This window comes from Ruditapes philippinarum, unplaced genomic scaffold (genome assembly GCF_026571515.1).
Source record: "Ruditapes philippinarum isolate M1 unplaced genomic scaffold, ASM2657151v2 ctg234_1_1_1_1, whole genome shotgun sequence".
Lineage (NCBI taxonomy): Eukaryota > Metazoa > Mollusca > Bivalvia > Venerida > Veneridae > Ruditapes > Ruditapes philippinarum.
In genome coordinates this window covers 91,230-116,806 of record NW_026854287.1, presented here as the reverse complement: position 1 = coordinate 116,806, position 25,577 = coordinate 91,230, and the positions used below count along the sequence as shown (strand labels likewise).

General features: G+C 32.5%; 1 protein-coding gene across 3 annotated transcripts; it reads left to right on the top strand.

The window, feature by feature from the left end:
* The first annotated feature begins 1,693 nt into the window (after window positions 1-1,693).
* On the top strand, window positions 1,694-25,032 carry LOC132739678 (nucleosome assembly protein 1-like 1-B). Of its 3 annotated transcripts, XM_060727437.1 has the most exons (16): window positions 1,694-1,813; window positions 6,761-6,797; window positions 7,090-7,154; window positions 7,563-7,689; window positions 8,013-8,154; window positions 8,667-8,753; window positions 9,579-9,611; window positions 11,004-11,067; window positions 11,374-11,525; window positions 12,334-12,473; window positions 12,708-12,853; window positions 13,157-13,176; window positions 13,596-13,715; window positions 14,090-14,167; window positions 18,167-18,216; window positions 21,760-25,032. In XM_060727437.1, the coding sequence occupies exons 2-15, from the start codon at window positions 6,781-6,783 to the stop codon at window positions 18,176-18,178; spliced, it is 1,203 nt and encodes a 400-aa protein (XP_060583420.1). In that variant the 5' UTR covers window positions 1,694-1,813; window positions 6,761-6,780; the 3' UTR covers window positions 18,179-18,216; window positions 21,760-25,032. The 3 variants fall into 3 exon arrangements, with proteins under 3 accessions (XP_060583420.1, XP_060583419.1, XP_060583421.1); XM_060727436.1 differs by lacking the exon at window positions 18,167-18,216; XM_060727438.1 differs by lacking the exons at window positions 9,579-9,611; window positions 18,167-18,216.
* Window positions 25,033-25,577: the final 545 nt, after the last annotated feature.

Genomic DNA, 25,577 nt, shown 5'->3' with positions numbered 1-25,577 from the left:
TCAGTTTCAAAAAGTAGTTGTTTTTTTAATTATCTTGAGTTTCAATTTTAGCTCCACTATTCAGAGAATAGGGATACCATTCTACCCACCAAGGAATTTGTTTTCTTGGTAACTTGCTTTTCTGTCATATCTCTGTTACTACTGGTTATATCTAACTTCACATAAGCATTAGACAACAAGCATACACAGTATACTGAGAGGCTTTGTCCATTATACCCTGGGTCATGACCAAATTTCAAGAACATTGAAACAAAACTGGGATTTCTAGAGTGGTTAATAAAGGATTCTATGACTACGAGCTAGTTTTTGACTCATGTAACCCAGTTAATATCTTGACCTAAATATCATCCAGATGAACATTGTGACTAAGTTTGATGAGGACCATGTCCAAATTGTGACCACTACAGTGTTTACATGATTTTTGTATGATATGACATTGTGACATTGATTTGGCCCCCACATGACACATTTCATCACAATCTAGAAATCCACAATATTAACATTGTGGCCAAATTTGATGAAGATCCAAACACAAGTGGTACCTCTCTAGTGGTTAAAAGCAAAATGTTGATGCACACACATACAGAAGTGATCTCAAAATCTTAGAGAGCTTAAAGCGAAGCCTATTACTTGAGTGCGAAGGCAAACACAAGTGTTTAGCATGCACCAAGTGGATCATTTCTGATACTATGTGTTTGAACCACTAAAAATGAGGCCCTCCATGACAAATATGCTGAGAATAACGATCCCTTTATACACATTTTATAGTTTTGTTTTCAAGTTCTTTTATTTTCAATCTTCACCCAATAATTTTCACTTATATATGTGTAATCATGCAAGTGTTTATTATGACATCAGTCTTTGACTTTAGCTGTACAAAAAGATCTATAGCAACACATTATAAGGCATTCTCAAGGACATGTCAGCCATCAATTGTAGACATATATCTGCGTAGACATCACTGCAACTAAATTAATTGACCAACAGTATTCTTGGAAAACCGCTGAATTTCCAAGAATACTGTTGATAGAAGTTAACTGGTTAATTGTCTGTAGTCAGATTTGCTATACCTCTTGCACAGTGTAAACTAATTCTATTGCAAAAAAAAAGCAAATTAGCAATTGGCACATAAGCAAATACGTAAACCAGCGGTTCACAAATAAGCAAATCAAATTAGCAATTCAGCAATAATTGGCAAATAAGCAAATTTGCCATTAAGCCTATCAGCCATTGGCAAATAAGCAAATCGGCAATTAGCAAATAAGCAATTCAGCAATTGGCAAATAAGCAAATTGGCATGTCCCTACCGGCATTCGACAAAGAAGGGGTATAGATGGATACCGAAAATAATCTATTTTCGCGAAAATAAGATCGCGGCTACGAAAATAAGATTTATTTTTGAAATAGTACATTTATCTGTTTAAATAATTATGTTAATTATATATTTATGCATTCTTTGAATGATTTTACAGCAAATTAAAATTTCAGAACACATAAGCTTGAACCATGTGAATCAATGGTCACATGGCTGAGAAAGTTGGTAATGGATGATACTTTACAGTAAAGTACGTGTTCGACTAAAAATGTTTTTAAAAGTACGTGATTAATTGTGTCCCGATACCTTGTTTGAATGTTTCACAACAAACAAAATTTACAAGGACACATTCCCCGCCAAATGGAATGCGACTTTTCTGTTCCTAACGAAGGCTATGATTGGATAAAATAATTAGATGAACCAATCAAATAGCTCGGTACCTTTTAATGAATGATCGTCCATTTTGCCCCTCGTGTTTTGCAAGTCAAGGTATCGTTGGTAAGAAAGTGATTTGATTTGTCGATATGATACCTAATTTATATTGTGTCACTGTCATTTTCCCTAGGACTTTGTACTTTATTTAATGATAACTTTTCAATTCCAAAAACAGTCATTTTCTATATTTATTTTTATGTGAAACATCATCGGAGACGGAGATTTTTTTTCAGGCGCCAGATTCCTGAATTAATCAAATGTCGGAATATTTCTAAATATTACTGCCAAGTCAATTACAAACTTGCACGATAATGTAAAAAGGTTTTTACACAAACGTTGACACCATTCTAGATCATAGATCATTGAACTGATCCAAGATTTCTGTTTATGGAAGAATTGTTACCAGGCCCCAATTATAGAACGAATAGATAATTCTATTCTGTTTTGGTTTCCCACACACATGATGCAAGTCTTGTTTTCATTTCTAATTTCAAATGTGTTACTATTTTTTCTGGCATCTATACATTTCACCAGGACATTTTGGCTTTGGTCTATTCATCATCTTTTGGCCCTGGACTCTTCAGTTATGTTTTGTTATAGTATTGTAAAGGAAGGGATTTATCAGTAGACATGTTTGACATGACCTATATATGTTGTTACAGCTTGATTGGTCAAGTGATTAGATTATCTTGAGTGATAGTTGACCAATCAAGCTGTAGCCTAACAACAAAAGTCTACAAAAGGTGGTAAATCAATGTGCATCAAGCTGTATCATGTGCCAAGTCAGTTTGAATTTATTCCATATACAGGGCACTCTTGGTTGTTTTTGGGGCTGAATATGCCATAATGGGTACCATTCCCCTCTCAAAATCATATGTATTTTACCCCTAGATCAGAAAAAAATCCACTCCAAATTCTAAAATAAATCAACTTAAACAGGGTTCGCACAGGTCTTGAAAAGTGCTTGATAATGATCTTGATTTTGAAAAAAATGCTTGAAAATGTCTCTGATGCTCGTAAAAATAAAAGTGGTCATCAATTAACAAGAAAATTTAAACCAATTTTGTACAAAATGGAAAGGAAAACTTTGCCAAAATTTTTTAATTACCTCTTGGCTCTACTTATTTATATTATGAATGTTTATGAGTATGAAATGAACAGAAAATGTGTTCTACGTCATCACTTTTTGCATTAGCGGTTTTCACGAGTATAAACAAAAAGTAAACTTTGAAAATTATGGATAAAAAATGTCTAAAAATGGAGAGAAAAAAATGTAAATTCTTGCTCAAGTTGCTTCTAGATTATCCATCAGTTATCATATAAAGCAATGTTTGAAATGCCCATTGCAGAGAGCTGGCGGATATGCGTGAAGATAATTGAAATAAATGGTATATCATGTATAGCCCATAGGAGAAAGTGAAAGTGCAGTAAGTATTAGAGAAGCAATACATGTAAGAGAGGAAACACCCTTTAAGGAAAATGCAGGATAAATGACCGTGATAAGATGCCTGAAGTGCACACTTTGCTTTAAGATAGAAGTCTTTGCTTGACATTTCGATTGTTTGCAGGAACTCTATTGCGGGACGTGTTGGACTGTCCTTGAAAATGCAAAATTGGCCTTAAAAAAGTCCTTGGAAAAGTGCTTAAAGTTAGTTGACAGATTTCTGTTTGAACCCTGTTAAAGTAATTTGTTTGATTTGTTAGTCTAATACTAGCTATTGATTTCAATGGTAGGAAAATTACAAACCATTGAAACCAATGGTAGGAAATAGTGTAATGAGTAAATGTGATAGAAAATACACTAAAAACATGATAACATAAAATTTCGAATTTTGCTTGAAAACAATGTAAAATTTCCCTTCCTTAGGGTATGGGTACCTGTCCCCAAAAGGTGTCTAGTGCCCTGATTTATAAATTTATACTCTTTAATTATAGAATATTTTTTGGAAAATTATTTTTGAATGTCATATTTTTGTAATTACTAGTATTATGCAGTGTTGCATCTAGAATTTCTAAATTATGGGGGATTGTCCCCCACTCAATTGAAAAATGTGGGGGACATACATTTACCTTACAATATGACATTCGGAATAGAATTCATTTATTTTACGTTTAGGCATTTTTGACAGCAATTGTACGCTCAAAAACGGAAGTAGAAAAAATAATATATTGACGAATAATACAAAACACACGCAAGATGACTCAGTCGGCTGCTACATGGGATTAAGTACGTATTTTAGTCATAACCAAACATGGCTGAAGCGTTAAAGATACGATGAAGATAAACTGAATTAAGTTGAAAAGATTGTCAGATGTGCGACTTGGCGCGCACTGACTTCATTAAAATGCGCGATCTGCATAAAAAATGCGCAAATCGCGCAATCGCGCGGCCTAGATGCAACGCTGACCTATTATGGACATTCAGGTGGTCAAGTGCCCACTCTTTGAGTTGCTTGGAGATCTAGGTATTATGGTGCAAAACCATGGTATTGACAGACACGACAGATAGAAGTTTAAAAAAACCTTTTTCCACCGCTCCTCACTCCTTTAGAAAAATAAAAGTAATATTTGATATTGTACGAATCATTGTGACACATACCCCTAGGATCATTTTATATCTTCAGGCTTCGCGAAAGTCGGACATGTCCGGCAAAAATCAGGCCGGTCCGATATTTTTTTTCGGAGTTCCGGACCTTATGTCCGGTACGAATACCGGGATATATCCAAGACCGATCAAGACCGAGTTTTCTCCCTTGAATAAAAAAATGTAAAACGAGTTTTGATTCGCCGTTTCATTATAAGTGTCCGATACATACGACTGTCAATAATCAAAATGTCGGTGTTACTACATTATTACGCTGGCGCTACGCCCGGCAAAAATCGTAAACTATCCAATGAAGAAAAAAAAGCGAAACAAAAGGAATACGAGTCCAGACGCCCGCCGAGAAAATTTGTGGGTAAATGGAAAAATGGCCGCTTTGATCATGAATGTTTTGATTTCCAAACAGAGTCCATCCACAGGTGCTTGAAACAAACTTTTTAAAGTTTTATATGGGCTATATACTATATATCTTTATATACATATATAGACTGGTTATGTAAAATATTTGAATATATGTGACTTGCGCCTGTGAGTCCATTAATCTGGATAAACTCAGGGCTCATCCGGAAGGGCGATTCAGGCGAAAACTTTGCCGTGTATATTTCCATTTCGCTCTCACAATTGATCAAAGAGAAGTCAACATCGCCGATAAAATCTTAATTCCCAAAGAATAATTACTTGGCGATGTAAAGAGCAGAGATTGTATACGCCCATATGACGACTGCTAATTATCATTATCCAATCAGAGCGTCGCTTTATACTACCCTTCTACCTGTATGCAAAGCGATAGACCGCCTACTCTAGACAGTAAATAATGTGAGCATCGGCCCGAAACGGGTATAATTGTGTGACAGTTTTGCGAGTTTAATACGGGATTTGGCGATAATTATAGATTGTTTTTTCCCCGATCATCTAAACACGTGCAAATCTTCCCTAATTGATATACACGCGGTGTTTAACCCGAGTAAAGGCGATCTGCAATGGGTTTTTCACGGCTATCACAAAACTGTTAGTCAATTAAAAATAATCAATTTCATTAATGATCAGCGACCGGATTAAAAACTTAATCATAGTTTTGAATGATTTCAGTCTGTTAACAAAAATTAGTTAACATAAATTAAAAAAATTGTTATGTCGCTCACGTCATGGCTACAGGGCGAAATGCCCAAACCTAGAAGTAAAAGAAAGTTACTGATTCTGACGCAAAAATTTAAGAAAGCCAATTCGCAAAAATCTTACGATTGGTATGTTGAAGACAGTGAGAGTGTTTGGCATTGTTATCTTTGTAGAAATGCCAAATTTGACACAGCTTACGCACGTGGGCACGACATCCCGGAAAAACTACGAATCATGATCGGCATGCTACATATCGATCGTATATCATGTGTACATGTATATAACGGAAAGAAGTGTTCTTATTGTTTCAATATATATATTTGTTTTAATGTCATAAATATGACGCTCAGATTAAGATTTATCAATATTGTAAATTTCAAAAAGCATTATTTATAAAGATATTACGAGTTTAACATTTCATGAAAATAAAGGGAGGTAATTAGAAATTTATTTTCTATAATTTCTCAGTCAAATTTTTCAATAAGAAATGAATGTATTTAATTTTAGTGATCAAATATAATGTGCACAAATGTTTGCAGTACATATTTTACATATTCTTCGATGTTTGAAAATTGTTTTATAAGCATAACTATATGTACATAAATATGACATTACAACATGCAAGATCATATAAGAATTTTCTGTAATCAGAACAGAATAGGCAGATTTTGTTTGAAACTTTATCTTCTATTAAAAGTGAGGAAAGTAAAAATATGAAATTAATTTATTCATCAAATTTTTTCTTACACATTATTATCAATAAATCTACATGAAAATATATAAACAAATATGTAGAGAAAGCTTATAAATTAGCTGATAAATAGTTTAATTGTGTTTATATTATAGTTAAGGATGTATAGCCATGCATGTTAATGCATACACATTGGGCTGTTTCCCTTCTCCCTATTTTTCGCGAGGAAGTCACTTCTCCCTAAAATTTCCCCCAAGGATGAGCCCTGTAAACTAATGTTTTATTTAAGGGAATAAAATTGTGTTGCAAATCTTTAAAAGTTGTTATGTCTTTAAAAAAAAAAACACCAAGGTATTACCATATACATATATTTGGGGGAAAAAATTCGGTCAGACAAAAGTTCTTTCGGTCAGACAAGAATTGAAAGTTTGTCTGACCGAATGTCAGGCAAATTTATCAGCAGTTTCGCGAAGCCTGTATCTGTGTCACTGTGCACACAATGAAAAAAAGCAGTACTTAGTATCATTCATTTGTGACATCAGAAATTGTCTAGTAGGAAAACAATTATAATTTTAATGCATGCAAAATATATTTATTACAGGCTGACAAAGAACATTTAAAATGGCTGATCCAGAAGTGTAAGTATAAAATATTCATATTATACATGACATACCTATAACTTAGTTTACTAATTTACATATTTATACTATTAAGTATTCCTTCTGATAACTGTAGACCTGAATTTGGGTACACTATGCTTAAAACAATTAATAAATCTTGTCTGTATTTTATGTAGAATAATGAATGTGCATTAAACTTTAACCAAAGACAATACATGTGTATTGTTTTTGCAGTCAAAGATTTTAATGATTGTATTTTGACTAAAGGTGACTGTCACTGGCATTGCTTCATAAGATAATTATTTTACAGTGTACCTGATGTAGAAGCAGCAGATGCTGGAGGTGAAGAAGAACCAACAAGTGAAGAACCAAGCAGTAAGCATGTTTACTAATATTAAAAAGCAGTTGTTTTTTCCCAGCATGTTAAGACTGTCTCCTGTACACTTGACATTGTTTTGCTTTTATGTTTGAAAGACCTAAGGCTATGATTACAATTTTAGGAAAAAGACTGAAAAATCAATTTTTATTGTTACTGAAGCTTCAGTAAAAAATAATGTGCAAGAATATGGAAGGAATAATTTCCAGAAGAAATATGATTAACTTATTATATGAGCTGTAAAGGTGACCATTTTGTTGTGGCAAATTGGAAAACCTTTATTCATAGACTTAATATGATGCATGCTTGAAGTGTTTGTATCTGATGTCATACAAATGATAGTTCTATATGTTTTTTTTGTTTGTTTTTTTCATTTCCACAATGTATGCTTTTTAATCAAATATCAGGTCAGGGAGATGATGTAGCTCAACCAGCAGTTCTTGCCAGTCAATTGATGCGGGACCCCATGATGCTTGCTGCTCTACAAGATAAACTAGGCAGTATGGTGGGAGGTAACTCTGGGTACATACAAAGGTATTAAATCAGATCAAATTGTTTTGTTACTCATGCTTTTAATTTGGATTTTTTTCTCTGTTTATATAAAAATTGTTTTGTCTTTGACAGAATTTATTAGTGATTCCACCAAAATATTGAAGTATAGTGTGAGAGGAGACAGTTGATAACATTTTTTGTCTAAACCACCACATCTAAGATGGCCATTCTTCAATCTATTATTAGATCAATTTTATTGCTGTTTGTTGAAATCTCAATCATAAGCAGTTATCAAGGTCATGTTCAGGATTAAATAAAATCTGCAGGACAAGGATTCATTTAAATCTTATGTTCTGGAATTTCAGCTTGCCAAAAGCAGTGAAAAGAAGAATTAAGGCACTTAAAAAGCTACAATTTGAAGCTACGAAGATTGAGGCTGAGTTTTACCGTGAAGTCCATCGTTTAGAATGTGAATATGCTGCCAAGTATTCACCTTTGTTTGATAAGGTTTGCCACATACTTTGTACAGATTATTATCATTATCTACCTAAAACTTATGAGTGATTAAAAAACTGACATTATATATCTTGCTTTTAAAAGCTGTCCAATTATGTTATGTGGAAAAGCTATTCTGCACGATTATTTAAGTTCTTCTTTTAATATTAAAAGAATCCTTGCTTGAAATAATGAATGTATGTTGTGAAGGGTTGGAGTCGTGCGTGGTATAGAAGTATTTCATGGGTACTTTAGGTGGCTAACCTGAAAATATTATGTAACAGTTCATGGCACAGTTTTTACCATTTTCAGGCATAGTGTTATGTGCAAAATTCAAGACCCTGTTGTCAAGGTCAAGATCACATAAGTCAAAGTTCAAATCGAAATTTGGTATAGACCACTTAGTTATCACGAATTTAGGGATTTTATTGTAAAAGTTGGCAAGTTGAGACTGGGCATTTATGTTTGGCGTATTTTGTGACTCTCACACTATTGTGTAAAGATTGTATTTATATTTTATATAGAGATCAACAGTGGTTACCGGAGATTATGAACCAAATGATGAGGAGGCAGACTGGCCTAGCGATGATGAAAAAGATGAAGAATTAGCAGTAAGGCTTTATATCATTATGTCAGAGACTTTGGCTTACAACGTTCATATTTGTTGAAGAATATTTCATGAAATAAAAGTATAGGGAAAGTCTTAGATAAAAGATACCTTATATATAAAAGATACCTTTATAGGAAATTAACCTTTTAAGAGCCTATCATTTTGAAAAGTCTACTCTAGTTAAAAAATGCCCATCTTTTGACACCATACAATAATGAAACAAATACATTTATGAAAAATGAAGGGACCAATGCATTGGCAGTTGTCTTAATGAGGTGTCTTTTTGAACAGCAGCGAAGTGTAGGCATGATCTTTTGACAGGATACCTGTTTGTTAAATACATCATTGACTTTTTGACATTTAATTAATTATTGATTACTTTTAAGTCTGTATTGATAAAAGATGGACAAAAAATAGCAATGATACATCCATACAGTTCTATCATTGACAGCTCTTGTGGAATAATCTGAATAACTGCATGCTTTGTGTCAGATACAAAACACACTGATATTGAAGAATGGCTTTTAACAAAATTAAATGGTTTCACAGCATTAATCTTGTGTTGTAATTTGAATTCCATTAGCGAGACTCCAGAGGTTAGCTTAATAAATTGTTAAAGTTTACAAAAGAATTGGTATATTTTATGCTTAACCTGCTGATTTTGTGTAATGGATTTGATTTACAAGTTGAGAGGATTTCAGTATCAAAATACAAACAGTATAGAGACTGGCTCTTAATTCTGATGGCAATGGCTTTTAGCTTCCACTTCCAGCAAAATAAGGGTTAAATTAGTGCCTTTGTAATGAGTGTTTATTTTGTTTTGTAGAAAGGCACAGATGAACTTGCATCTGGAGACAAGGTACATAATCTTATATTAAATTTGCTGTGAAATCATTTACTTTTGATACTAAGGCATATTTGGGTTAATCAATAGATTTTGGGTTAAATTTTTTGTTGCAGGAAAGTAATTTCAGATGTGTATAAAATGTAAGAAATGTTAAATCATAGAACGTAATTTTGGAAATTGATTTGTTCTGGGTTATCTTAGCTATGAAAAGAAATGGTTTCACAGTTTTTCTTGTAATTTTATGTGTTTACTCATAATGAGTTGATTTCAGAATGATTATATGTATAACTTGACTATATATATATATCCTCTTTGAACTCTGATAAAACATGGATGTATCTGAACAGCCTTTGAAATAACCATTATTGTATGTAGCCCATATAGGCTACCCCCAGTGTTTCTTCCAGCTTTGATATTTTGGTGAAAACTTTTGACCCACTTTATCTGATTTTAGGAGTCATTATGCCTAAGTGTTATGCCGTTAACCAAGAAATTAAAGGAAAATATCAACCACAATGATTAAATATATCAGTCTCTTATAATTCATTCAGCCATTGCAAAAAGAAAAGAAAATATTGCATAAAAATCATTAGTAGATAAAGAGAAAAAAATCTCTTTGAAATTACCCAAGTTAGCTCCATTCACAGGTCAGCTTTTAATAGCTTAATTGTGATTACTTTTGCTTCATGGTTACCATATTGGTAGTAACACTAGTGCACTTGCTGTAATCAAAGTTTGTAATGATTGAAGCAGGGTTGTGTAGACAAGTTTGTTTTGAAAATGGGATAATTAACAGAACAAGAGGCAATAATTGGGTGTAATTATATTACCCCCTGGGATGTTTGAAAACAAATTTTTGTCTATTGATAAATTAACATACTGTTAAAAGGTAAGAAGTCATTAAAATCAGACAAAGCAGTGCATGATTATAAGATAGTTTGTCATGGACTTAAATTTAGCATAGTTGAGATTCATTGTTAATCGATTTAGAACAAATTCCTACGACACAGGAAAAAATAAGCCAAAAATGTGCTCTGGAAGAAACACTGAGGCTTGTAAAATATCACTTAAAGACAAAAAAAATGGCTAAGAGATGAAAAGTAATAACTGAACAATACAAAAATGTCCAGTTTTAGTTATTATCTCCCAGTCTGCAAATGTTTTACTTTGTGATAATTATTCAAAATTTTCTTCTCTTTTTATATATGCCAGAGCAATACTTTGCATTGAAAGTGATATATGAAAAAGTGTGCAACTGGTCTGAGGTTGTTCTTTCAGTGACGGCACTAAGTTGGCTGACAAAACATATACTGATTTTAGTGGAATTGTAAATTTTGAAAATGCAGCAGACCACACCACATTCTTGTAATTCTGTAAACTTAATTTGATATCATTGGTTGACAGGAAGAAGTAAAGAACAAAGCATCTTTAGAAGACAAGAAAGAAGAAGATGGTGAGAAGAAAGAAGGTAGGTATATATATGATGAAATGTATGGATGAAGAAATAGGAAATTACTTGTCAAAATACTCATTATCTTTGAAAAATGCTAGTAGTTAGTTGGATTTCTATGCATATAAACTAGCAAATATAAGTGAATTAATGATAGTGCAAAAACTGAAGGAAATATTTGAAGTTTGGCTTGATCGAGGTTAACGTTGTTTTAGATGAGAGTTGTATGTTTCAAAATAAGTGAACAAAAAAGATACAAATGATTTCATACATGTATAAAAAGCATGAAAAAAATTGGAGGTGCAAAAAATAAATGTTTTTCAGAGAAAGAAGAGGAGAGTAAAGGCATTCCAGGTTTCTGGTTGACTATATTTAAAAATGTTGATATGTTAGCTGAGATGATTCAACCCCACGATGAACCTATCCTTAATCACCTGCAGGAAATCAAAGTAGAATTTAAAGAAAAGGACCCAATGGTGTGTGTTTTGACTTTTGTTAGTGTTTGTGTAGAATTTTAATGCAGGAAAAAGAATTTAGAAATTGAAAAATTGTTTGTTAGCTTGGAGCAGGAAACAAGAAATTGTCTTATTCTCCAGGAAATGATTAATTGCTTCTTTAAATAGGAAACAAGAAATTTTGTCTATTCTAGAAAACAAGAAATTGTTTCTATACACTAGGAAATGAAATATTGTGTCATATAGGAATTGCAAAATTGTGTCTTCATTTTGTCATGAAACTTCAAAACATGCATTATGATAATCTTAATTCATGTTAGATAGAGAATGCTTTTTTTCTGAGAACAGTATCTAAAATAAGTTTGACAGCTTCCAGTGATTTTCACCTTGTATAACAGAAGCCTTTTTACAGTGGCCAATAAAAGACCTTTTCACAATAGAAATTTCCTTTAAAATCACCCAGTTTTCCCAAAACTGCACTTAACCAGCTATTTTTCTCCCTAAATTAGCAATAGTGATAATTTCCTCCCAAATCAATCAGCTAAGGCCTCTTCCCAATTAAGTTAGTAAGAAAAACTTACTTCTAACAATTGTCAATTTCCTAACTGGATTGATATAAAGAATAAAGTTTGCATGGCAGCTTTCCAGTCATTTTAAGGCAGGGTGATTTGAATTCTCAAAATATGCATCTGTCTTAACACTTGTCTTGAATATCCTTGTCTGTGACTTCCATACAACTACCAGGATCTGGTATTACCTTACTTTATTTCTGTAGAAAAATTTAAAAAGGACTTTTGCTATATTAAAGTTGTCTTTTTCTCATTTTCAGGGTTTCACATTAGAATTTTTCTTTGAACCAAATGAATATTTTGAGAATAAAAAATTAACCAAGGAATACATAATGAGATCTGAGCCAGAAGAAGGGGACCCTTTCTCATTTGAAGGTCCAGAAATAATCAAATGTCACGGGTATGTACATTTTAGTTGAAGATGTATAGAAATAAATTATACAATTTCAAACTAAATGGCTGATGAAAAAATTGTCACAGATTATAATCAGTTTACTGTCTTTGATAATATATTGTAACTAACAAGGAATTTTTTTATGCCCATATTTTTATGGCATATATTTTCGTCTGTCATTCCTTACTGGGTTCATCGAAAGTGATAATTTGGAAATACCTTCATTTTATCTTTATGCAGGTGTAAGATAGATTGGAAAAAAGGAAAGAATGTGACAGTTAAAACAGTGAAGAAAAAGCAGAAGCATAAAGCTAGTGGTACCACAAGAACTATACAAAAAACAGTGCAAAGTGATTCATTCTTCAATTTCTTTAGTCCACCCTCACGTGAGTATTGTGAATTTTCTAAACATCTTGATAAAATTGGAATATGACCAAATTTTGTTAATTGCTGTTATAACTGAAAGGTTGTTGAAGAATTATGATAGAGCTTTATGTGTGAATGAAACATAAATGCTTTAGGCCTGTGAATATCTGTCCAGAGCTTTAACTTTACAAAGGTTGAAGGCCCAAATGGCCTATGATCTAAAAAAAAGTTGTTTTGCAGTCTGCATTCCAGCAAAGAATATAGCAATTAACTTAAGATTATTGATTTATTGATGCATCATTTTATTTTATTATTTGTTTCAGCTCCAGAAGATGAAGAAATGGTAAGTGTAAACTTTAAAGTAAAATTATATTTTTGTTTTGCATGTGTGCTATCTTTATTTTAAAAAAAAAACATATGTTTTGTTGTAGCACTTTAATGTAGATTAAGCATCTTATCACAAAAATAGTTGTCAGTAACTTATTTAAATGAACTATTTTATTAAAAAAAGATATAGTAGTTAACTTGGGATCTTAATAATTAAGATTCCATAACTTTATTTCAATTCATATTAAATTTTAGTTGATATTGCATTAAGAAAACAAAGAATGTCAATGGAGAAACTCTGTTGCAAAAATATAAAGATAAACAGCTTGAATCAAAGCAAATCAGCAAATAGCTTGCATCAGAGTAAATCAGTCAATCAGCCAGTGGTGTTGTGTAAGTTTTGATGATTTGTGAGATTTAAATGTTATTATTCAGGATGAAGACACAGAAGCACTATTAGCAGCTGATTTTGAAATAGGTCACTTCATACGAGAACGGATAGTTCCGAGAGCGGTCCTGTACTTTACTGGAGAGGCACTAGAAAATGATGATGATGTAAATTATTATATTTTGTTTTTTGTTTAAAACTTTTTACTTCAACTAGTTTTGAAAATATTAATATTGATCAGTCGGCCTAGTTTATATTAAGTTTTTCTAACTGAATTACAGACCTCGTACATATGTGAGTTAAATTTCCTTTAAGGGATGTTGAATTTCCCTCGAGGAAGTTATCCAGAAATAACTGATTGAAATTTATAGTTATATGTAAGTTCTTGCTTGTGCCTAAAAATATACATTGCAAGGGCGAACTTTAGTCATCGTCCTTTATATTTTAAGTCTTAATAATAATCATGATTCTTGCTTGAAAAATTGTAACATTGTTTGCTTAAATTGTTAAATAACTATGTAGTGTAACAATGTTATTTTAGGATGATTATGGGGATGAAGAAGAAGGAGGTGAGGAAGGAGATTATGATGAAGATGCTGATCCTGATTATAATCCTGGTGTAAGTACATACACTGTCATCATACAATGGTGCTTTGTATTATTTGTTTAAATAGGATGTAGTAAGAAAAGTAGTCTAGCTAGTGATTTTTCACCTTATATATAACTGAGGCCTCTCAATTGAAATCCTGCAGTTTTTCCAATAATCTGAACTTACACCAGCTCTTGTACTTCCCAAATTGGAAAGCTTAGCAATATTTTTTCCCAGAATCAAGATACTTAGGCCTCTTCCCAATTTAGTGATTTGATGCATCATTGTCTTAACACCTGCAAACTTTTTAAAATAGCCTATTAATAAACATCCAGTATCAACGTGAAATGACAAGGTGCAGCTGTAAGACAAAGGGAATTATTCTTGATTTTGTAGAATTGATGCAGAATTATAAAAAAAGATTAAGGAGATTGTTCTTATTTTTGGCATACATTTCTATCTAGAATTATGTTTCCGTTTCGTAATTTATAGTTAGTAAGTTAACTTAATTATAGATACTTGAAACTACTGTATAAGTGGTTAATTTTGCGACGTGGAAATATTTGCGATTTTTTGGGAATTAAAATTATTTGTCGCACAAAAATTATTTATTTTTTGGCAAACTTTCTTCTTTCATTTGAAAACACGTGTTCATAAAGCATCCTACATGACTAAGTTAAACTGTTACTGGTACTGAGATAATTTTTCTCATTGCTTGTTTAAGTATGGTCTTAACAAATAACAAATGTTTTAATGAAACAATATATGTGTTATTAACCCAATAGGTTATTCATATAACAAAAGAATGTTTCAAAATATGAGATCAGCTCCTTTATCAAACTAACAATGCATAATTCAAACAGTTATATAAATAATAAGGGTATTAAACAAAAGAATAGAACGGTTACAATAACGGCATATTCTAAACATGTACCTGCTTAATTTATGATGTCAAACAAAAACAGTATTAAATTCAAGAAATCATATATTCGCAAATATTTCTGCACGCAAAAAGTCCGCTTTTTGACATTCGCAAAAATTTTGTGACGCATAAATATCCTTTTATACAGTATATTACATATATGAAAAAAAAAAAATGGTATGTAGAAAGAATACATACATTGATGTTTTCTCTTGTCAAACTCATTGTTCCAGACTGGTAAATTTATATCGAGAGAGTTCCAAGAGCATTGTGCACAGCTTGCCCTTGGCCGTATGTCTAAGCCATCAAGCGCACCATGTGATACTCGTTTGTTTCTTAGACCTAGCTCCGGTTCCGCTGTGAGACGAGAAATGACTATGCAGGCTGACTTAGCAAGCCGCCCAAAGACTGCTCCACCAAGATCTCCAAGAGAATTTGATCGTGTATCCGATAAACCGCCTGTTGCCACTTCAGCATTTACTGCCTCAAAGTCTGAGAACACCTTAGTAAGAGAAGGGACTGAGATATTTTTACCTAATTCAGTGACATCTGAAAAAGTGATTGAGGCTAAGCCCGATGTACCCCAAATGACGAGGGAAAAGACTTTCATTACAAAACCTTCAAATCAGTTCTCAAAACCACCATGTATTATGCCAAGAGAGAAATCATTTATAAAAAGCCCAAGGCGGAAAGGGGCAAAACCAAGCAAGCTGTTTGTGAATAAGCTTGGGAAAGAAACTATTGAATCAGCTGAGGAGTGTAGTGAGTCTGATGAAGCAGCTGAACAAGAGGGTACAGGGAAGGATCAAAATATGAAGATGAAATCTAAAGTAACAATTGAAATGGATAAAAAGTCAACTGATAAACTCCAAGGGGTGAAAAATGTTAAGGCTGCTACTAAAAAAGAAGAAAAGAAATCTGCTAATGTTACTACAGGGTCAGTTGAAAAATCTGCTGATGTTACTACAGGGTCAGTTGAAAACAAACACCATAGAACTGGTGTCAAATCCAAACATCATGAACACAAAACCAAACATGACCAGAGATATGGTAATTTAAAGACATCTGGTAGTTACAACAGAAAGGATATTGCAGAGAAACCAAATGCAAAAAATACAGCATTTTCTATTCTGCAGAAACTTACTGGGAAAAGGAATAAGGAAGCTCATAGGGCAGGCCAGGTGCCGAATGTTAACAAGCCAGTACGTAAGTACAAATTCTCAACACCATCAACTGGCAATGCTAATAGAGAGGTCAGTATACCAAAAGACATACAAGGTGACTTACAGCGTATACCTGCCAATAGAGAGCAGAATACAAATGAAAAGATTGCTGCTAAAAAGTCTGTTGCCAGAGAAGCTCATAAGCTTCAAGCTGGTTGTGATACAGAGCAAGGACATAGAAAACCTGCGTCTGCTCCTGTCAGAGTAAACAAAGAAACGGCAGGGAAATTTCCTGTGTATGAAACTAAAGAACCAGTTTGTAAACCTAAACATGTAGCTGTGAGAGAGAGCCAAAGTGCAAATCCTCGAATAAAACATAAAGGCCCTTCTGCCCAGCAAGGCGAGTTTACATCACAGAAAAATAAACCTCTAAATACTTCAGAAGACACTGGAATAAAAATTCCAACAGAAGATAACAATTTTAAATCATTTCCAAATTCACAATCTAAGATGAAAACTGAAGAAAATTCAGTGTTGAGAAAATCCAGTCATCATTCAAGAGGTGCATCATCATCAAAGTCAAAAAACAAAACTGTGGAAGAGTATCCAGTACCGAGTTCATCTGAGCCAATATCTGGTCAAAAGAAAGGAGTTAGAATACAAAATGCTATGATCTCCACAAGCATGGAAGTTTCTGAATCTAATGTTGCTGTTGCTGAGGAACCTGAAGGTGGAAGAATCAGTGTTGCTAGGAGCAACACACCAGCTAATCTACACCCAAAGCTAGAGGACAGTCCGTATGTCAGAGTGAATCCTTTACTGCAGTCTGGCAAGCATAGACGGCGGCAAGGGGCAGGTAGTGCACATAGCAACACTAGGAGTTCTGAACAAGGATCTAGGAGCGATTGCAGTGATGCTAAGGATGTTGAGGAGAAACACTGTAAATGTGATTTTAGTTATACCCAGAGTGTGATTGATCTAAATTGTTACTGGTTTAACAATCTTACATGATGATATGTTTAAGGGGTCTCAGTGGCAAAGTGTCTCGGTTAACTAACTTCTAATTACTTGTCTGTCTCTTTGGTTGGAATCCATCCAGAGATTATAAAATTGTGTTTTAAACTACCCGGTTAATGTTTCTATGGTTGGTTCTTCCACCAAGGCATTTCCTTGTGCCTAAATGAATTGTGGAAGGCTTTTTATTAGGAGCTTCCTCTCCAGTAAACTGTCATATGACCTTAACATTGTCAGTGTGAGTTTAAAAACCCAGTCAAATATATATTTAAAAAAAGCATCATTTGGCACAATGTTTGAATCCAATTTTTTCACAGTATATATATATCCACTCTGGTAACTAACATCACATTAACTGTGTCCGGTCTGATGTGTGGAGACATAAATCTGCAAAGTATATGTATCTGTCCTGTTTGTGCTTTCATTGTGTGATAAATCATGTTATTTATAGGTAATTTCATCAAAACAGCTTTTATAGAAATGCCTGATCCATAACTTGAATAATTTAAATGCAACAACAGTAAATTGTTTCTGTATATTTGGTAGCAATATGTTTTAATCAGTTCAGTGTGAAATTAAATGTTCCTGTCAGTGTTGCCACTGGTATATGAAACAGGATGTAAAATATTTTCAGCGCTTTACTTGAATTTTTACCCTCAGTTATGTAAGAAAACCCTTATGTTCTGAAGAGATGTTCTGGTATAGAATGAGTATATAGGAGAAATTAAGAAATTAGCATAGAGTGACATAAGAAATTGTGATTAAAGCAAAGCTTAAATTGTTAAGTGTTAAGTTGGAAGTGAAGTCAGGTGGGGCAACATGTGTATCCTCAACCAGTAAAGTTAGCGACAATATGCTAATAGCATTGTTGTCTCTAACCTTAAAAAATGAATGACAAATTTTATTTATTTGGTTGTTTTCTCTTCGTAGGGCTCCAAATAGAAATCAGTTTTGTATACACACATCTGGAATGTTAATAGGTATAGTTTCTGAAAACTTGATCAAAGCTAGCATTATTTCTGTCATGCTTTCATAGACAAGTTGAAATATATTTAAAGGTGTACCTCTCGTGTTTTGCTGTGCTTTAATTATGTTTATTGTATTATATTGGACTAGTATTGTCCTGACATTTGGTTGTAATGAATTTTTCCTGTTCTGTTAACTTATCGATTCCAAGCATGTGTTCAGCTGGTTGATTCTGCTTGCCTTCAAATCCACTCTCGCTATGGTTTAATCTTAACACCGCTCATTTTATCTCTTTTCCCCTTCAGCAGCCCATGCCAGTTTAAAAAGGGTTAAAATGATTTTTTAGCTGTTAAACATATTTATGTATAGGAATTACACAATGTATTTGGATTTCAATGGCTATGTTTAGTTTTTAATAAGAATTTCAAAGGCACTGCCTCCATGCTTAGTTAAGGAAATATGGTTTTTAGTACAACTGGAATTACACAATGTATATGGATTTCAATGTTTTAATAAGAATTTCAAAGGCACTGCCTCCATGCTTAGTTAAGGAAATATGGTTTTTTAATATAAGGAATTACACAAGATTTGGCATTTAATTTTTAAAGTTTTCTAACACTCCTCTTTTCGCTTACCTTTAAGGGTAATGCGTTTGAAACTTTAAATACTTTAGTGACTATCTACCACCCAAAGATATATTCAATTGTTTATTTGGAAAGTTGTTTGTACCACCTCACTTATTTCCTATACCCTTTGGGGTATTGCTTTGAAACTTTAAATACTTGCTAGTCCCACTCCAAGGCAATTATATAAAATGTTTCGGAGAGCAGTGAACTTGGAGGTTAGGTAGCAGGAGAGAAGCAAGTAATAAATTTATTTTCAACCTACAGTGTCTATTCTAGGAATTGAAAAATAGGGGTGATTTTCCCCCCTCTATTTCAAAAAAGGGGGCGATTTTCAAAATCAAAGGGCGCCAATATAAACTGCCAATGTTAAATCGTCTGCATTAAGTTTACACTGAGGCGTTCAACCGATGAAATAATTATTTAAAACGATAATATTAATTTAAGGCAGCAGAAGTTGTCCCCCCTGAATTTTTAAACGAAAACAAATTATTACAGAACTGCCGCGATTGATTATAAAGGGATTGGCAATACAAATAATCGAACTATCTTTCACGTCTAGATCATAGCCAAGCTAGGAATTGCCTCATTTTTCTTGATTATTTACTACACTAAAATGGCCCCCAACTGTCAGACCTAAGCACACTAGTTCCGGTCGATACGGAACATTCCGTTAATTTCCGTCAACTCACGTAACCAGTACCATACGGTACTAAATTATTATAATTAGCTTACAGTAACCTCCCTTCGGTTTTCGGTGTAAATGTAAACAAAACAACCAAATATAATGCGGGATGGAAGTTTTACGGATTTATTAACTTTTTTTATAGATGCGCGATTTTCACGCACATGATTTTGAATTGTGCGCGATCTGTTAAATACTAGCGTGAATCGCGCAATCGCGCGTCCCAGAATAGACACTGAACCTAGTGGGCTTATCCTCTGCTATGATTTTGGAACTGCTCTTTTTATTTCAAGAACAAAATGTTAAAATTTGAAACGAGTTATATTGCATGCATATGTAAGCTAACCTTAGCTCTATATTTTTGTGTTGACTGCAACATAGTACCAGCAACATATAGGGATCACTTCTCTGTCATCTGTCCATCCGTCACAAAACTTGTCCGGAGTTCTCAAAACTTACTGGTGCAATTTCATCCAAAATTGATAGGAATGATCAGTACCAAGTCTAGTTGTGCATTTTGACGAAATGATTTTTGTCAGAATTATAGTACTTTTATATTTTTTGTGTTTAAAAGTTTTGTCCAGACTACTCTTACTCTAATGCAATTTGTGTGAAACTTAACATGATTGATCGATACCTCAAGTACTTGTGCATATATAACAGATTTTCTGGTTGAATGATATTTATAGCAATGAATTAAAAAAAAAAAAAAGCATTAAGAATTAAAAAGCATTTTGGACTGACAATGATTTTTGTGTGTCCTGTTACACATCAGCTGCAACATGCTACAAAGTAAGAAACATACAGGAAACAAACTGGTCAGTGACCCCTCAATACAACAGAACTGCCTAATTGGCTGTCATCAGGCGACACATGTGATCACTAATTGCTCTTGTTCTGTAAATTCCTGCAAAATCTTGTGCATATCTGTAAGTGGAGGTGAATTAAACAGTGCTATTATCTTTATGTAATTAATATGGAAAGGTTTTTGTTGGGAGCTTAAATGATACTTATAGGGTATCTATAACATTTAAGGGTGTAATGTCACTGACTCAAAATTGGCTGTCACATGACCTGACATGATCAGTATACAGTATATAACAGAGAAGGTGCAGACAGATGATGGAAAATATAGAAGAAATGTTAATTTTATTTGTAGAGCGTACTATATTTATACCTGTTAATCTTTAGCTAACCTTTCAGGTTCAATTTTAAACCTTGGTGACTGTTGAAAATAGGAAATATTATAACATAAGACTATGAAAAACTTCAAAATAAAAAGTTAAATTTTTATTGTTAAGGTCAGTGCCTTCATACCTGGGCATATCATATGACGAGTGTACACACATTAAATATTTTGTTGTTTTACTCCCATCAGTAAACCTCTAGTGTACATTAATTTTTTTGTTGGACTGGAGTGCATTTGTGTTTCATGTCCTCATCTTGTATTTATTCAAGAATGATCATAATTTTATTGGGAACGCATGTACATATGAATGTTGTTTCCCTACATCATGTCATTATTTAAAATTAACTGTTCATGGTTGCATGTTGAATCCCAGGCTGATATTGCTGCTTTTATTCTGTTTGGAGCCCATGTTTGAGAAGAGAGCTACTGTTCAGATTTTTTTCACATGTTTCAAAAACAAAATAATCTTGTATGTGATAATATGAAATAATCTTTAAACATACACTTGAAAGATTCTTTAATATGAACATACTTTGATAATCAAAGTTATTATACTTCTAAGCTTATTTTATATAAAAGATAATTCTGCAATGCATCATAATTGTTTTAATAAATCTTAACTGTTATTTTATGTGATTTCTAGGGTTATATGTGAAACTGAACTAAAAGTTTCTTTGATGTATGCTTTAAAATTTCACATATGAAGTTAAGACTTGTTCACTAAATTTTAGATTAACTGAAGGTAGTAAGCAAATTTATTTGACCTTATTTTCACAAATATTATTTATTTGGACATTTTAGCTGGGGAAGAATTGATTTCCTTAAAATTGACTTACTATATCAATGGACAAAAATCATGGAAATTTTACTTGCATTTCTTGATTTGTACTGTCTTAGCTAAAATTTCAGAATGGAATATACTTTGTTATACATAATGTTTAACATCACACGAAATTAAATAATCTAGTCTGCTTGCCTATGATACAATTATATATACATGTATAAGTAATTATATGATTATAATGATATATAACTAAATGATAATAATATGTATTTACAGAAGGAGAAGCCTGCAGACTGTAAACAACAATGAAGTGCCCTGATTCTACTGTCAGACATTTTTCTTCATACAAAAACAAAATAGAAACTGTTTCCTCATTCACTCACGTCCTTTCCGCAGTGTTCGGTTTCTTAGCCAGCTGACCAAGAAATGGAAGCTTTTCACTTGAGTGCATTTGTTGCTAGGCAACTATTTACAGTTGTTCTTTTTTCCTGTGATGTTTTCAAAGCCTCCGTTGGCGTTTTTTCAAAGCTTTCAGAAAAGAGTCTGTGTAGAAAAGTTATTTGTTTTAAAAAACAGTGCGAAGAAGTTTTTAATAAATTACCAAATACCAACTTTCAAAATTGTTCATACAGTGTTAGAATGTAAACTTATTTCATATAACTTTTTATATTATTCTTGGTTTGTTACACATGTTTTAAGAAGATTTTAAATGTTAAGATGGGAGAAAATATTGTGTCAAGTGTTGCATATGAAATGAATTGAATCATAGCTAAAAGATTGGTTTATGTTTTCATTATTTTAACATACATGTATTGGTGTAAATGTGGTATCATCAATTTTGACTCTTGAAAGGACAGGCTTTACAGCTGCTAGTGTAGTATGTTTATTTGTGCAATGATTTGGACTGTTAATGACTTGCAATAATTATGTTAATGAATATTACTTATTACAAACCACCCTCAGTGAATAACTGTTTATTATCTGTATTTTACTCGGAATTGGTAACATAGGACTTTCATATATATGCTCTTGAATTAAACCTTAATTGTTGACAAGGTCAGATTATTTTTTGTAAAGTGAAGTGTTCATTTGGTCACATTTTGTGAACTTTTGTTGAGAAAATAAGTTTAATTTTATTGGCTAAATTACCTTGTAAACTGAATGAGATTTTTATGCTGACGACAGGCTATCCTTGCTTTTATGCTTATAATTTTTTTATTTTACTTTTTTTTTTGGAAGTTGTTTCTGCATTTTGCTTAGAAGCACAAGAGTTAAGAAGTTTAAAATCCAAATCCTTTTTAATAGTAAGTTTAGATATTGCCAGTTGCGTTAAATATTTAAAGTGATGAGATCTCAGGAAAAAAGGGGGTTGTATTTTCTGTAATTGTCAAATCTTGTGATTAAAAGAAAAAGAAAAAAAGATACTACTTTCATGTTGAAATGTGTTTGACAGATACTTATTGTTACCTGAGCATATTGATGAACGTAAATACTTTTTTTATGATTTCAAGAATAATATAAGAGAAAAGAGATCTGATATTAGTTAGTTATTATGTTGATGGTGAGATTACTTCATAGTAAAGTAAGTTATTTGAACAGCATGGGATTGTTGGTTCATTTTTGTATCAACATTTTAGACCACCTTGAACATTTCCAGTGTGCAAGGAGATTTCATTTCATATCATTATTTTATTACCTCCCCTGAATATGATACCTGATAAGTTGTTTTCTAGTCTTTTATTTAAAAATAAACATGGGAAATCTATATTACAATTAGTTTGCTGTCTCCCTTGGCAACAAGTTGTTACCAGTCTTCAAATATTTGAGACATTGTATTGAAGGGCCCATTATGCCCCAGACAGCATCAAACAAACTTATTTTACAACTACTGATTTCGAATTCAAATCTCTTGGATACATTTCCAAAGTTAATATTTCATCAGTCATGCATTTTTAAAAAAGAATGTTTCATTTTTTTTATAATAGATTGTTGAATGATTGTTTTACCATGCATTTATAGAGGTGAAGGTATTTTTAAAAACGGCCTAGTCAGTTAAATATTCTTGAAAAACTAAAATTATGCTCGATAAAAAAGGAGATCTTGTAGGTATAACACATTGCTTGAATGTTAAATGTACAATTTTTTTAAAGTTGACAATTTTGTATTTTTTTTGTGACTAAATAACTTGGTCTCTAAACTTTTTTCCCCATAAAATATAGATTTTTACGCCCATACTTCATACACCTCGTTTACTGAAAATATGTTTGATTTCATTGCTGAATGTTTCTTGTTGTTTTTTTGTGTGTGTATAATATACAAAAGGCACTTTAATAATATTGTACATATATTCTGTTGGTATCATAAGTTTATAATATAAATGCCATGTTTTTAATGTAAGTTTCCCAAATAAATGCACTAATCTTAAAGTGAATAGGTCTACAACATGCACAATGTCCATGCGTTTTTTTTAAGATAAAAAATTGAAACATAAATTAAAGCCAATGAAAATGTATTTTTATAATAAAAAATTTGTGTAGGAAATAGTGCTATTACATTCCTAAGTGAATTGATAACCTTTCTTAAAGATAAATGGTTAACATTGTGCCCCAGAATGGAAAGCCAATAATATGATGTATGCCAATAAATGTGTATGAATGCACACACACGATGAACTTAAAATAGTGCTACAGCTTATCTGTTCTAGACCAAGTCACTTTAAGTATAGTCTATGCTTGTTTTGGTTGTTACATAAATTTGATGCCTAACAATTCGGTACCTATGTATATATAAATAGTAATCCACCTTGTTTCAACTCTCACACAGTGCTTTTGAACAAAGATTTTTTCCCCCTTAATATACAGTAGTACAAAGTGAAATTAATTTACCATTCACTTTTAAGTTCTATAACTGGACCATTTATTGTTCAGTATTTCAAATTAGTAGTTTTTTCAACTGCTTTCAAAATTGATGTATGGGTAATTTCTGCTAGCTCAAGTAGATTGTTTTTTTTCATTCACCACGTAGGTTATAATGTCATTGTGTACATGTTATATATATGCTTAAAATTTTGAAAGCTATTCTCTTGGTGATGAGACTATTAAGGGTAGAAAATTACAAAGAAATATTTGAAATTTATCTCGTATTTTTGAAGACAAGGCACAAACTGAACAAAATCACATTTAGGGTATGCTAGTATTGTTCTTTATAAACAATTTGATACTGGAAAAGGGTTGAGCTGTATCATTAACATGTCTTCATTAAAGAATATTATTTAAGAGTTTCCACAATATTCGTCATATCAAGGAATATAGATTTTTGTGAGATTTTTAAAAAAAATGAACCAAAAAGAAAGAAAAAACATTTTTCTCCAAACCCATTTCTGAATTACTTTTTTTTAAACAGAAAGGTTACTGTGATAGTAAGTCATATTGGGGAAAATAAACTTACACACTTAAAAAAAGTAAACATATGTCATTTACTGATTAGCATGCTTGTGTATTTACTATGAAAGTTGATGTGAAAAATGAATAAAATATGTTTAAACAATTACAGGCAATTTTGTTTTGACTTAGCACATAGAAAAGGTGGTTATTATTAAGTTTTGGGAGGTTTATAGGAGTCACCCGGTGGTATCCGTTGCATTTTCCTTGTCTGGAGCTTAACTTGAAGACTAATGGTTGGAATCCTAAATGACTTCATAGAATGGTCAGGCACAATAAGAGGAAGTGCAGTGCACAAGATTGAAGAACCATAACTCCATCTTGACTAATTACAGAGTTATTGCCCTTTGTTACTTTTCCTTGTCCGGGGCATAACTTGAAAACTACTGGTTGGAATCCAAAATGACTTCATAGAATGGTCGGGCACAAAAAGAGGAAGTACAATGCACAGGAACCATAACTCCATCTTTACTAATTACAGGATTATTGCCCTTCTTTACTTTTCCATTACTTTTTTTGTCCGAAGCATAACTTGAAGACTGATGGTTAGAATTCAGTACAACTTCATACAATGATCAAGCACATTGAGAGAAAGTGCAGTGCACAAGAACCATAACTCCATCTTGACTAATTACAGAGTTATTGCCCTTTGTT

Bases quoted from the DNA above. Each gene is read 5' to 3' on its own strand.
- LOC132739678 (XM_060727436.1), top strand. The intron at 7,690-8,012 runs GTATTAAATCAG...CTGGAATTTCAG, and splicing joins AACTCTGGGTACATACAAAG to CTTGCCAAAAGCAGTGAAAA. The intron at 9,612-11,003 runs GTACATAATCTT...ATTGGTTGACAG, and splicing joins AACTTGCATCTGGAGACAAG to GAAGAAGTAAAGAACAAAGC.